At 37.2% G+C, this 13,614-nt stretch overlaps 1 protein-coding gene across 5 annotated transcripts in view; it reads right to left on the minus strand.

Annotated features, from left to right (window-relative positions):
• Nucleotides 1-979: 979 nt before the first annotated feature.
• Nucleotides 980-13,614, minus strand: part of ETV1 (ETS variant transcription factor 1) — a 93,964-nt gene continuing 81,329 nt past the window's right edge. For all 5 annotated transcript variants that reach the window (XM_044246126.1, XM_044246125.1, XM_044246127.1 and 2 more), the window contains 2 exons: nt 8,427-8,528; nt 980-3,848 (listed from right to left, as the gene is read on the minus strand). In XM_044246126.1, the coding sequence (XP_044102061.1) occupies nt 3,627-3,848; nt 8,427-8,528 (324 nt within the window). In that variant the 3' untranslated portion in view covers nt 980-3,626. The remainder of the gene's footprint in view (nt 3,849-8,426; nt 8,529-13,614) is intronic.

The raw sequence follows: 13,614 nt of genomic DNA on the forward strand, positions 1-13,614 counted from the left end.
TAAAAGAATGCTTTCAGTACCATTTCTGGGAAGTAAAACCATTACAATGGCAAACAAAAGTGTTCTTCAGTAACTTCTAATCCTATCTCCATCAATAGAACTTTCTTTGCCCAAGCGGAAACCAATCAGTGTTTTCACTCCTGTCTTTAACTACATGACAGACTGAATAACAGCACCCTCCTCACGTGCCCCCCCCCCCCCGCCGCCAACCGCCCCCCCCCCAGCCATGTCCTGATCCTGGCAATCTGTGAATGAGACTGATTTTGAACATATGATCAAGTTAAAGATCTTGAGAGGGAGAGATTATACCGGGGGGACCTTAAAGGCAATCACAATGTCCTTAGAAGAGGTAGGAAGAGGAAGATTAGACTTTAGCAGACAAAAGGATGTGACCACAGAAACAGAGGTTGGAGTAATGAAGCCGGGAGTGGGGAGTGGGGAGCCAGAAATGTCAGCAGCCTCTATAAGTGGAAGAAGTTAGAATGGGATTCTCCCTTGGAGCCTTGGAAAGGAATAAGCCCTACACACACTGATTTTAGCACCTTCAGACTCATTTTGGATTTCTGATCTTCAGGACTATAAAAGGATACATTTGTGTAGCTTCAGACTATTAACTTTGTTATAGCAGCTACAAGAAGTTAAAACAATCTGTACAAAGGAGGTTCAAATAAATGACTTCAAAGATCCTTCTAGGATTTGAGAGAACTGTTCTACACTGTTAGCTTTGTGGATTTTTATTTAGCATTCTTCATAGGCATAACTTATGAAGTCATTTTTCATTAATTATTCGGGATATAATCTTTGATTCTTTGTTGGTATCAGTCTCTTGAGTAAAGCATGTCATCATCAAGAGGCAGCAAACATTAGGGGAGAGGTTTCTTTTAGTTTATTTTACCAAACTGAAGGAATATGTTATATTTTTAATTAGCTTTCTATGTTTGAGTAGCCAATTCAATTAGAAATTCAAAACACGAGAATCTTGCAGAAATCAGCTGCCAGATTTATTAATCTATCTGAAAATAAAACCACAAGCGAACAAAAAGTAGAATAAAAACAGAACTTTAAAAAAAAAAGAAAAAGAAAAGAAAAACCTTAGAATACATTTCCAAAGAGTTTATAATGCAATGTTTTGAACCCTTCTGTACTGGAAATATCCTTAATGTTGGCCAATTACTCATTTTGTTTTGTGAGTCACTACCTTAAGCAGAAAAAGTTTGTCCTTAAATATATAATTAATACCAGTTCTTCCTCTGATCCCTTAAGACAACTCATGGCAGAATTCTTCCCCAATGGGAAATTAGGACAAGAATTTTAAAAAGAAAAAAGAAAAAGGAAAAAAAGAAAAAGAGGGGGGAAAAAGAATCCTCAATACAACTTTATTTAGATGGTATTTTAAAGACCCACTTTTAATTTCTCCTTCAATTCCTCCCAATATGTTAATACTCTTTCCAATAAATCTTTAGTTGAATATTTTAAAATTTGTTTTTACTCTAAGTGCTGTAAATGGCCACATGAGCATAGTGGTGGGGAAAAGTTCTCATTTTTAAGGCATACTTCTTAGCCCATAATGGGCCAAATGATATATAATGTAGATGCAGAAACAATCATTGAAATCACAGGTTACATACATATGCTGAAATTAAAAATAGGCCTTTTTGTAGGATTAAATGTGAATAGTGTTGATTATGCATGTGGGTTTCCCAATAACTGTTCAATTTAGATACACGAGCTGTGATCTGTGCCATGCCGGAAAACGGGTAGCCAGGAAATCATCTTTTGACAATCTTTCCTGTGCTCGTCAAGAAATGCTTTAGTAGGTTCATTCTGGCTTTGTGTTTAGGATTTTTTTTCTTCTTTAACATTTCACTCTAGGTGCTTAAAACATGTTGTTCCTCTGGGATATTGATGGATTGAGCAAAATTCAGGCTTCTTTTTTGAATGGTTTAGCAAGCTATTCAAAGATATCCTAACACCATTCACTTTTTTTTTTTTTTTTTTTGGTTTTAGGTGAATGAAACAACTTATCTTGCTTTCAGTATTTTCTCCAAATGCCAAACACAAACAAAACAAAAATCTTTGAAACTTTACATCTTTAAGTCTTCTTTCAAACAATCCAAACACATTTACACAAATGTCCAAAACAAGATGAATATCAGTGCCAGCACTATGTCATACAGCAACTTCCTTGGAGTCTTTGACAATTTGTAAATAATTTTCTATTTCACCAAAAGTTACAAAAGTTTCCACAGTTTCCCTTAGCAAGCTGAAGCTTACTCTTCATTTGTCAATGTGCATTAAAGCTGCTTAGAGCATAGCATGGCATAAGCTATTTTTTAAGTAATAAATGGTTTGAGTCATCTATTTTGTCCTGAAATGCTATCTGTAGTTAACTGCATTGCTTATAAATGGTCATAGTAAATTCAGCATGAAAGAGAATTATTACAGAAAAGACAGCAGCAGAAGCACTAGCATTATCTAATATTTATATATGTTATCAACATAACACAGCAGTAAAAGGTTTAAATGCATATCAACGGGTACCATGTCTAAAAATTACTATAGTACCTATTTAGTGTATTGGATATTTTTCTTAAGGAGTGCTTGCTGTATCTAGAACAGCGTAATATGTGATTTAGTACAGTTAATTCTTATCGGTTAAATAATGTTTCTTTATGTACTGAAGGAAGTGAGATTTTTTTTTTTTTTTTTGCTTCATTGTGATCCCAGATTTAACATTTAAATGAAGATCTCAAAGGACCATGACATATCATTATTTAACTGAAATGGGCTTCAAAATACTTAAACGACAGTATGATTTGTATCTGAACAGCAAGGTGGCACCAGGTACACGGAATGCTACTGGCCTGTGACTCAGTTTGGAGCCAGAGTCCAAAATTTGTGCCCCTCATTTACAGTCATGGTGATCACTCAACTGCAGAGAGAAAGACCCATTTTATGGTTATCCTCTGTGAGTCAGATAGAAAGCAAAACAAAACAAAAAACAGCAAATGCGATCTCTAAATACCTTTTTACAACAGGTGCAAAACCAGTCATTTCTAACAATTAAATTGCCATTTACAGTAGGTTTTTTTGTTGTTTTTTTTGTTTTTTCTTGTTTTTTAGTTTTTTTGTTTTTGTTTGTTTTTTGTACACCTTGCAGAGACTCAGAAGTGATAAGGGGAAATGCCCAAGGCAAATAGTCTCCAAGTGGATATTTACACAATGTGAATTAACTGTACCATAGATACCCAGAGAAAATGAACATTTTCTTAACGTTGTTATGAAATCAAATAAACAGGATATAGCTTCATCATACGTAAAACCTGTAAGACCCCATCCCAAGCCTAAGTAAAAAGTAATCCCCATGTTCCCCGACCCATTCACCATCATCTTCCTGTTACACAGAATAAATGTTTAGATTACTCCCTCCCACCCTCAAATAAAGTGCGCAGTCCATGACAGACCATAGAATAATGCAACAGGAAAGCCCCTTTTTGTGTATTATTATTTAAAAATAAAATACAAACAACAAAAATCAAACAAAGATTGAAGAGAACTCAAGAGATTCTCCGCAACCTGCAGAAAGAGGAGAAGCGAGAAGAGGCCCTGCGTGACTGTCCCTTGCGTTAATACACATAGCCTTCGTTGTAGGGGTGGGGGTTGCAGCAGCCCCCTTCGGGCATGTAGGCCATGCTTTCATCAAAGTGAGACAGAGGCACGGTGTCCTCTTCATTGATGTGACGTTCCATGTCCGTCTTCAGCAGTGGGCGCTGATTATCTGGGAAGGCCATGGAGAACAGAGCTTCCGGATCGCACACAAATTTGTAGACATATCTCTCTCCGGCCACCTGATGAAAACAGGGAAGAGAAAAACCCATCCTTATGTATGGTGAGGAATGTTAACTAAGCGCACCCGGGTGATCATGTCATGATATATACAAACAGTGAATTGCTATGTGCTACACTGACACAGACATAAGTTTTTATGCCAATTAACTTCAGAAGACCCACAATTTTCATCATCCCCATATGGGAAAGAGCGGGGAAAGAAAAGAACAAAAACATGGTTTAATAGGTCAGAAAGCAGCCAAGTGTCAGCAGATATCCATAAAAGGAAAAAAAAATGCCCTTACTTTGTGGAATAAACTTCAGTTCAATAGAAGGAAATGTGACCTTGAGTAATGATTGACCTTGAGTAATAATTATATTAATTCCAGGCACAGCTAGAAAGCTTAGTAGTTTTCTCGTTTTACTATAAAGGTAAATTTACACTGGTATTTATGTGTGTGTGTGGGGGGGATCGATGATTTCATGCAGGCATCTCACATTGAATTTTTTTCCTTTTTGCTTTAAATTGTAATATATTTATAAAAAAAAAACTGGACCTTTAAGGTGAGTGTCTCCCTCTTAATTTTACATTTCTGAAACTGTAGAAAACCTAAACTTCCAAATCTTAAAAGAAAAATGTTCTGGGTTCCTAATAAGGCTAGACTATGACTCACTGGTTCATAGGGTGAACTGGTTCGTTTCTTTTTTCCCTTTTTTTTTTTTTTTTTTGGCATTGTGTATTCTCATCTAAGAAAAACAAAAGATGCATAGCCTTATTTAAATGAAAGATGGATCAAGAGGACAGCATTATCCTGGATACATCACTTTTAAAAATGAAGGCAAGATGCATTAGACAGAAGTTAAGGATGTGTGTAAAGTGTCAAATTGAAGTAAGAGGTGTAAAAAAGTGAAGGGAATTTAAAATATACAATACATAGGGAGGAAATGAGAAAAAGAAATGTGACAGCTGCCTGAAATAAAGGAGAAGTAGCATAATTTGTAGGGAATGACATGTCCCAACCTTAAATTTTGAAGACTAATGTTTCTCTAGGAAATTATAAACAATTGAGTGAAACAAATATGCAAACCCCCCTCCATTAATAGATAAAACTGAGGCTCTCAAAAAAGCAGGGGTGGGTTGGGGGTGGAAAGTGGCAGAGGGTGTGTGTATGAACACAATTCTTTGTACTGACATTGAGGTAAATCTTCACGTATATGCAGAGATTAGTAATTTTAGAAAGGTGAAAATTATTCAATGCTCTCAGTTCCTATGTATCAAAAAAAAAAAAAAAAGGACTGCTAGTTGCTTTGTGTAAAAGAAGAATGTTAAGTTCTTGGTTTATAAACTATCTGTACATGTTTGGAAAATAAGAATCAACCACCAAAGAGTGCTACTCTTCTGGACTCAAGATTTAGAGCACTGTTTTGTCCTGGATGTTTCACCTTGTAAGAGGAACCAATTTAGAGATCCCAAATAATCTGAATATTCCTAGGTTTGAAAACAGTGAACACTTAGACATGTTTCTTAAATCAGTCCTCAGTTCCCCTTTTTTAGGAAACAGAAGTGGGAACGGCTCCTTTGGAAAGCCTCCTGTAAAACTGAGATGGAAGTCTCCAGTACATTGCAAAGGCAAACAGAGAAGCTGGTGTAAATTTATTTACTTTAGGCCCTTATAAAAAGGAAATTAAGTTCATGAAGGAGAATCTGCCACAAAAGTAAAAACATGCAATATCAGAAACAAAGTTAAGACATAAAATCCTAGTTTCCCTTTTTTTCTTTTTTCAAAGCATTTTGAGAAAAAAAAAATAAATGGCTTGCATACTTTAGAACATTTAATAATCTGCTTTGTTTTGTTTGGAGCTGCAGAAAAAGAGGTATTTGCTTTAGGCTACTGGTAGCTTTCTTATCCAACCTGTTGCTATTGGTTATAATTAGAAATGATTTCATAAATCACGGTTAATTAAATTAAAATGTACAGCATCCAGTCAAGATTATAAAATCTCTTAAGGAGTCTGTCTTAACTCACAGCTTCCTACTATTTTTCTTACAAAAAAAATTTTTGGAACTACTACTCTATTTATTGAACTATGTTAAATGTCATGGAGTTTAGAACAAGGGCTGATAATTACCAAGGGAGATAATGTCTTTCATTATTAGTAATACAATTACAATCTAGAAAATGCTGTATATTAAATACACCCAAAGCACAATGCTGAGATAGATAAAACGTGAATTTTACAGGAGAGATGAATTAGAATTTAACAAGCATCTTTTGAACTGTGCTTTGAAAGATTAGATATTTAAATTATGTTAACTTTTTAAATCTCAGAAGTAACATAAAAAACTGGCAGAAAGTTAAAAATTATACATTAAATCAAAATAAATAATGATTTATCATTATATCATCCACAAATAACTACTGTTAAAATATGTGCATAGATTTCTCTAGGCATTTCTAAGTTTTGAAAGCGAAGGTCACACATCCACAGTCTAAAAGCCAAACTCCATCATTTATCTCTTTCAGAACTACTGAAATAAGCAGGGTTTTTCTACATGTTTAGATCCATTTGATCATTTTTATTTCAATTTCTAATTGTCCATTAAGTTTAAATTAAATTTCCATTTAATTTTCCCGAATATATACCACATACATACATAATTTAAGTTTATAAACAAGTGTGGATATATAAACATTTCCCCTACACACTGAAATATAAAATTGTACATCATAGGTTGCTTTTATTTTTTAACTTTTTTATTTTTTTTAAGGACAGCATACTTTCCCTCTGAGGGACTCTTAGAATTTGCTTTACCATTAGAATGGTACCAATGTCAGGTAAAATCACAAGGCAAGACACCATACAGAGGGAACGCTATCCATCAGTGAGGCTATGAGGGAGTCACAGGTGTGTCAAAGAGCAGCAAGTAAAATGGCTCGACACGTATGAAGACAGGGAGTAAATATGTCTATAAAGATTGTAAAAAGCCTGCCTTTTTTTTTGTGCTAGTTAGAAGTAGATTTCAATTTCGTTTGTTTCACCATGAAACAACCTATGCTTTCTTTATGATGCAGTGACACCCCAAAAGTTCTATCACATACATTTTTCTAGTCTATATTAGCTGATACAGAAATAGTTGCAAATAGTTTGTTTTACCTTATTTTATTTTATTTTATAACAACAGCAGCTTTATGAAGTAAGAACACCACCATTTAGCAAGAGAGGAAGCTGTTCCAAACGGTGATCCACCACTGAGAAGGTGGCATGCAAACTTCAATCCTGCCTGCATTTTCTTTGACAGCTACCCCCCAAACCCCTCCCCCACCCCACTGCTGTGGGGAACTGAGCACCTACGGCACCAGCCCACTCCAAGGGTCCCAAATCAGCTAGATGGTGACGGAAATGGAAGGAATGGAACACGTTGGAAAGGATTTGGCTGCAAATGGGAAAGGTGGGTGAGGAGGAAGGGAGACATTAAAAAATGACCCTGGGGATGAGGTGGAGAAGACAATGGGGCAGGTAGGTAAGGGTTATGTCTTGAAGGTGAGATTCCGGGAAATAGGAAATGAGTAATGAACTCAGCCTTCTCAAGAATCTTGGGCATTCTAACTCCTGAGCCGGAAAGCTCCAGAGCACGGATTCTGTTTGGTCTAAAAACTCAAAGATGCTGTTTCCTCCATTCTAGTACGTTTCACATAGCTACTGGTCTAGTTTTTCTTGGCATAACTCTAGTGGTATAAAAATAGGCCACCATCTGCAATATATACCTATGTTTGTGTCCGCCCGATGAACAAAGGAAGCAAACTAAAACAGTAATGTTCATAAGTGATAAATCATAAACTTAGTTCACAGTCTAGACAGCTGGAATGAACACACAGGCAACACTGAAGGAGTAACAATAATAAATATCCGGTGTTTTTTCTTTATTCATTACCTTCTTCAAGAATTTTATATTTTGTTCTACGTGTATTCCATTTGTTTTATCTTAACTTTTTTAAAAGCCACCTTCAAATATTAAGAGAAGCCCTTGTGAAATAAAATACATGTAACGTAACTTCGTTCATCAATAAAATAGTATCAAATTGTGATTTTTCGCAAATGGTTTTTAGGTAGCTAAGCTGTCAACCAGCAAAACCAGGCAAGACTTCAGACAAGAAGAAAAGATTTTGCAGGAGAACAAGGAATGTTCTGAATGTTTTAAGAATCAGAACAAGGAGGGTGAAAGTAAGAATTCAGTTAGTATTGGAATCCATAAACAAAAGCATTTTAAAATTATGTAATTGTGGAGAATGCAGCAGACTATTGAGAACTTTGGGAAAATGTGGAACTATTAGTACTGAAACACTTTTTTACCAAATACGGTAAAGTTGAGACTTCCAGAAAGTCTACTGGTTTCTGTAAGGTATTATTACATGGGTCTATAATACCCACGAATTTATAACTAGAAAGGCTTCTCATACCAAAACCAAGAGCTAAGCATATGTTAAAATGAGTGAAAACCTTGCTTCAGCAATGCAATGATACGTGGCTTTTAAAGTATGACATGCAGATTAATGTGCAACATTTCAATGAATTTTAATGCTGTTGTAGCTGCTCACCTTTTGCATGATTCCTTTCTCATAATAATAGCGAAGCGAACGGCTAAGTTTATCATAGTTCATAGCTGGCCTGTTTTTCTGAATGCCCCAACGCCGGGCCACCTGCCACCAATACAGAACGACATTGTAGTGTTAAGTATTACCTTATCAAGATATTTCATAAAACATTAGTGAATTAATCCATTACTTCCAAATCTTCCAAACACATCCAAATTAAAGACAGAAGCAAAAGCTATCATGGTCTGAATTTTCCTGCGTCCTGGTTTGCTTTTAAACTGGGCGTGCAGTGATCATTCTGAAACTTCACAATAGATTTCTTTGTCACTATTGTTTTGGATACAAAATTAAATGGAAATAAGGGGATGTGTTTACAATGGGAATGAACAGGCTGCAATTCACCAAAATGAGGCAAGTTTCCCATTCTGAGATATACTGCCTCTTTTCTCCTTCTTAGTTTTTCTGATAAAACCTATAGACCAAGAACAGCTTAGCAATCTCCTTGTAAAGATGTTTTCTGAGATTATGATAAACTAGAGAAAAAAATACCCTGTTTGAGACCAAAGAATGAACAAGTGGCACTGTATTTGTCCCAGAGGAAACAGTATACAAAGTCATAATCTGAACTGCAAATAATTTTTATTGCCCGAAGCAGCATCAGAATAAAACTGTAACCAATACTGAAGTGGGGAATTAAGCATTCATTTAGAGAACAGTAATTGGATACTAAAAATAAGAAGGAAGTGGAAAAGGTCACCAAGAACACGAGTCCACAAACAAAAATCTCTAAAGCAGAATGTCCACTTTGTGGTTCGGTGAAAAATCTCAGAGCTTCTGGGGAGGTGGGTTTGGAGGAGCAACTTAGCTGGCACAGTGGCATTTTTCAAGGAAACCTCCCTCCTCGATTATACGTACCCCCTTCCCCCAAGCCGGGGCTGGCTGAAGCCTCACACTGAACCGCCTAGCCTGCTTTAGCCACTCCAGCTAAATTCAGGTTCTCAGGAATTTCCATATTTTATTCATCTGAGCAGAAACTGCAGCTGTCATGCATACCTAGGCAACCCCAAGAAAAACATTATCTAATAGGGTTAGTGTTCTCCTTCATCTCTCTGAAATTCCAGGTTGTTGCTGTCTCACATAGCCTAAAATAGATTGCTTTTCAGAGAGAGCGTTCTGTCGCTCTCCACTTTATTAACAATTACCTTTCCCTGGGGTTTGTTTTTTTTTTCTGTCAAAAATACTGATCCTTGCTCTTTTCGTCCTCCCTAATTTGTATTTCCTGAATGAGGATACAGTGTAATTTAGCCCCCATGCATCAGTACAGCAGAGATGTGACGTAACAGGAACATGACTACGCATCCTGTCACCGCGGCAGGCAGCTCTGAATTTTCCAGAAATAAAATTCATTTTAATGTAAGTGTTTGAAGCAGTAGTGCAATGGGAGGGTGGCAATAAGAAATGAAAGCCATACTATCGAAACAAAATGTCTTTTGAAGAACCTAACAATGGGCATCAGCAAATCTTTAGCAGATTAGGCAACTGAACAGCATGCTAACCTGGAAGGGCCATGAAAATAAACTCCTAATATTACCTTAAATTAAACACCAGTTTCTGATACCTTTTTTTTTTTTTTAAAGATTTTATTTATTTATTTGACAGAGATCACAAGGAGGCAGAGAGGCAGGCAGAGAGAGAGAGAGGGGGAAGCAGGCTCCCCGCTGAGTGGAGAGCCCGACAAGGGGCTTGATCCCAGGACCCCGAGATCATGACCAGAGCCAAAGGCAGAGGCTTTAACCCACTGAGCCACCCAGGCGCTCCTGAATACCTTTTCATTTATAAATGATTCTCCTCTAGAAATTTACTAGGGTGCACCTAGAAAGTAAAATACTTGCAACCAACTTTAAGACAACCCTGTGGAGGGTGCCTGGGTTGCTCAGTTGTTAAGCATCTGCCTTCCACTGAGGTCATGACCCCAGGGTGTTGGGATCAAGCCCTGCATGGGGCTCCCTGCTCAGCGGAGAGTCTGCTTCTCCCTCTGCCTCTCCCCCCGCTTGTGCATGCTCTCTCTCTCGTAAAAATAAATAAACAAATAATTAAAAAAAAAAAAAAAGACAACCCAGTGGTGAAGTCTCTAAGGAGAAAACAATGATTTTTTTGAGAACATAAGCAGTCTGACTTTTAGGATGCCAGTTAATTCTAAGCACAAGTGGGTATTATTAGATATTTTTAAAGAACAGAATATATTCTTAGAGCTGTTTGGGTTCATTCGATGTCACCTGCATCATAAAGGGAAGTGGGACACACCAAAATGCCTGTGAGATGCAGACAAGTTATGCAAGGTAAGTTCTAGAGATGTACTCTACCATAGCATGCCCACAGTTAGCAATACTGTCTTGGACACCTAAAAATTTGAGAAGAGGCCAGATCCCATGTTAAATGTTATTACCACAATAATAAAAAAGATTGAAACTTAAAGTCAACAGATGATACAACTAATTTCCAGTTGGTAGACGACACCTACCAACTGAGAAAGCCCATTCAGCCCTCATGTGTGAGCCACCCATCACTGCTCCCTCCTGCACTGCTAAAAGCCAAGGCAACATGCTCAGCATGGAATGGGTGTGGTGGTGGAACACTTCCAGTGACTTCCTAGATACCCCTTCAAGTAAAAACTTAAAACTATTAGTGAGGAAACTGAAAAGGTGCCTGCACTATAAAAATCTCTCTTGGGGCACTTGGGTGGCACAGTTGATTAAGCAGTTAAGAGTCAAACTTTTGGTTGCAACTCAGGTCATGATCTCAAGGTCATGGGATCGAATCCCATGTTGTGCTCTGGCTCAGCATGGCATCTGCTTGTCCTTCTCCCTCTGCTCCTCGCCCCCCCCCCAAATACATGAATAAATTAAATCTTTTTAAAAAAATCACTCTCACTGTCAAATGAATTAGGTTGGAAAATGTAACAGTTCAAGCATTAACTGATTTTTAAAAATCATGTTTGAATACCCAACATAAACCGGGAGACCACAATCAGGTCCTGGTTATCAGACTTCCTGGTAATTCTTCTAGCTCATCAAGTCTGAATATCTTTGAAAGACTTTTTCTCTGAGCCGTAGAGATGCTTTGCTATGTTAATTGTTCCCTGAGACAATTCCCTAGGATCCATGATTAATTTGAAAATAACATTTCATTATCTCAAATATCTCAAAAAGAGAGATGTTAAAGAGCACGTGCTGGCTAATGTTACCCAAACACACTGAGCAGATAATCAGCACGGGACGACAGTCTCACACAATATCATTTTAAACTGCAAAATGAAATAAAAAGAAATGAGGTTGGCTTATGAGCCCCTTCCAGGAGCCGTGCTGCCAGAGACCCTCAAAGAGCTCCTATGTGGTACAACAAGGAGGGTGACGGTGGGCCATAGAGGGTGAAGAAACTTCACAAAGATTTTCCAAAGAATAAATTTAAATGGCACAGCCATTGCCTAATGGAAGCCATTCCAACGGTGAGCAGAGCGGCATTAGAAATGTGATGTTTCATTTTGAACAAAAGCCTTAGAAGGCTTAGTACTCACTGAACAATCACTGAATTGGTCACTCTTTGGAAATGGTCTACTAACTCTGAATCACCTGGCCCTTTTTTACTTTATAGGTCTTCCACAGAAAAGGAATCTAAATGTTTGTCATTCTGAATGACATACGGCATGTCATTTCAAGATATAACAGCATGTCTTTCCAGCATTTAAAAATCATAGAAATTCAGAATCTGATGAAGTTAATGGAGATCCGTTCAAGTCTTATCTTCTACTTATTCAACCTGATCATCATGAAAGTCAACAATTGCTAAATAAAGAAGTTAATTATGTTCATAAGGATTTTATTCTTCCGAGATCAATAATGACCAACATAATTCCATACTATTTCCATCTTAACAAATATACGGCAAAAACGAAAAGTCCTATTTCTGCTCACTTCATTTTAGCCATAGGTAAAGGGGAATGACTGACATAAATTCCCACTGAAGGTCCTCAGTTCTAGGCTGAACAACTCTTGCAGTGATTATGAACATGGCGGAGAGCACACACTGCCATCATCTTAAAAGGCTTTCAAGTTACTTTACAGTAAGTGTTTCCAGTCTCCCTTTGTTAGTGCTTCACATTTTTATGGGTCTTTCACTTACATCATTTAAGTACATCTACATAAAAATGAATTTCCTTTGACAAATTAAGCCTTAGACAATTCTAGATACAGATATTTTCAAATTCTGATATTGAGCCCTCTGTGCCTGGGTGTTTGGTTAGGGCAATGGATATGCAAAGCTAACCCTCTAGACTACTAGTGTACTGATAGAATCTGAAGTAGGCAAAACTATGCTAACTAGCTCTTATTATGTCCAACTTCTTTTAATACAAATCTGAATCAGATCATCCCTTTAATAAGAAAGAGGACTTATTTTCTGGATATCAAATAAGGACATGTTATCTGATTATGAATGAATGTTCAGAGGGCAGGAACTTTAAGATGTATGGGCCCATTAGCCTAGACTGTAGATGTCCAGTCTATACTAATCTAAACTAATCACTTTGGGTTCAAAAATAGCTGGATATCTTCCTAGATTTTACATGTTTTTGAGGCATTTAGACCCTACAGCCAATATAAGCGGGCATAGGCATGTTAATTGAAAGTCATCCAGGAGTGCCTGGATGACTTGGCTTGGCTCAGTGGGTCAAGCATCTGCCTTTGGCTCAGGTCATGGTCCCAGGGTCCTAGGATTGAGTCCCGCATCAGGCTCCTTGCTCGGGGCGGGGCGGGGGGGGGTTGCTTCTTCCACTGCCTGCCACTCCCCCACTTATGTGCACTCTTTCTCTGACAAATTAATAAATAAAATCTTAAAAAAAGAAAAAGTCATCCATTGCTTTCTTGACTAATGTAAACTAAAGTCAATTTTAATAGTAGCCGAGAAAGCAACTTTAGTAAGATTCAAACATTTTATATAAAAGTCACCTTTCTATAGAGATCCAAAATGCTATTGGTGGGTTATGCTGTGATAATAACAGTAGTTTTCATCCTCAAGCTAGACCTGGAGAGAATGAAAATTGAACTGAGAAGTTCTTCAGGAAAATACTCCATTTGCATGTACATAGGGGTCATGTTCTTTTCTTCTTTTAAATGAAGACTCTTTTTTTTTTCTT

Source organism: Neovison vison, chromosome 4 (genome assembly GCF_020171115.1).
Source record: "Neovison vison isolate M4711 chromosome 4, ASM_NN_V1, whole genome shotgun sequence".
NCBI lineage: Eukaryota > Metazoa > Chordata > Mammalia > Carnivora > Mustelidae > Neogale > Neogale vison.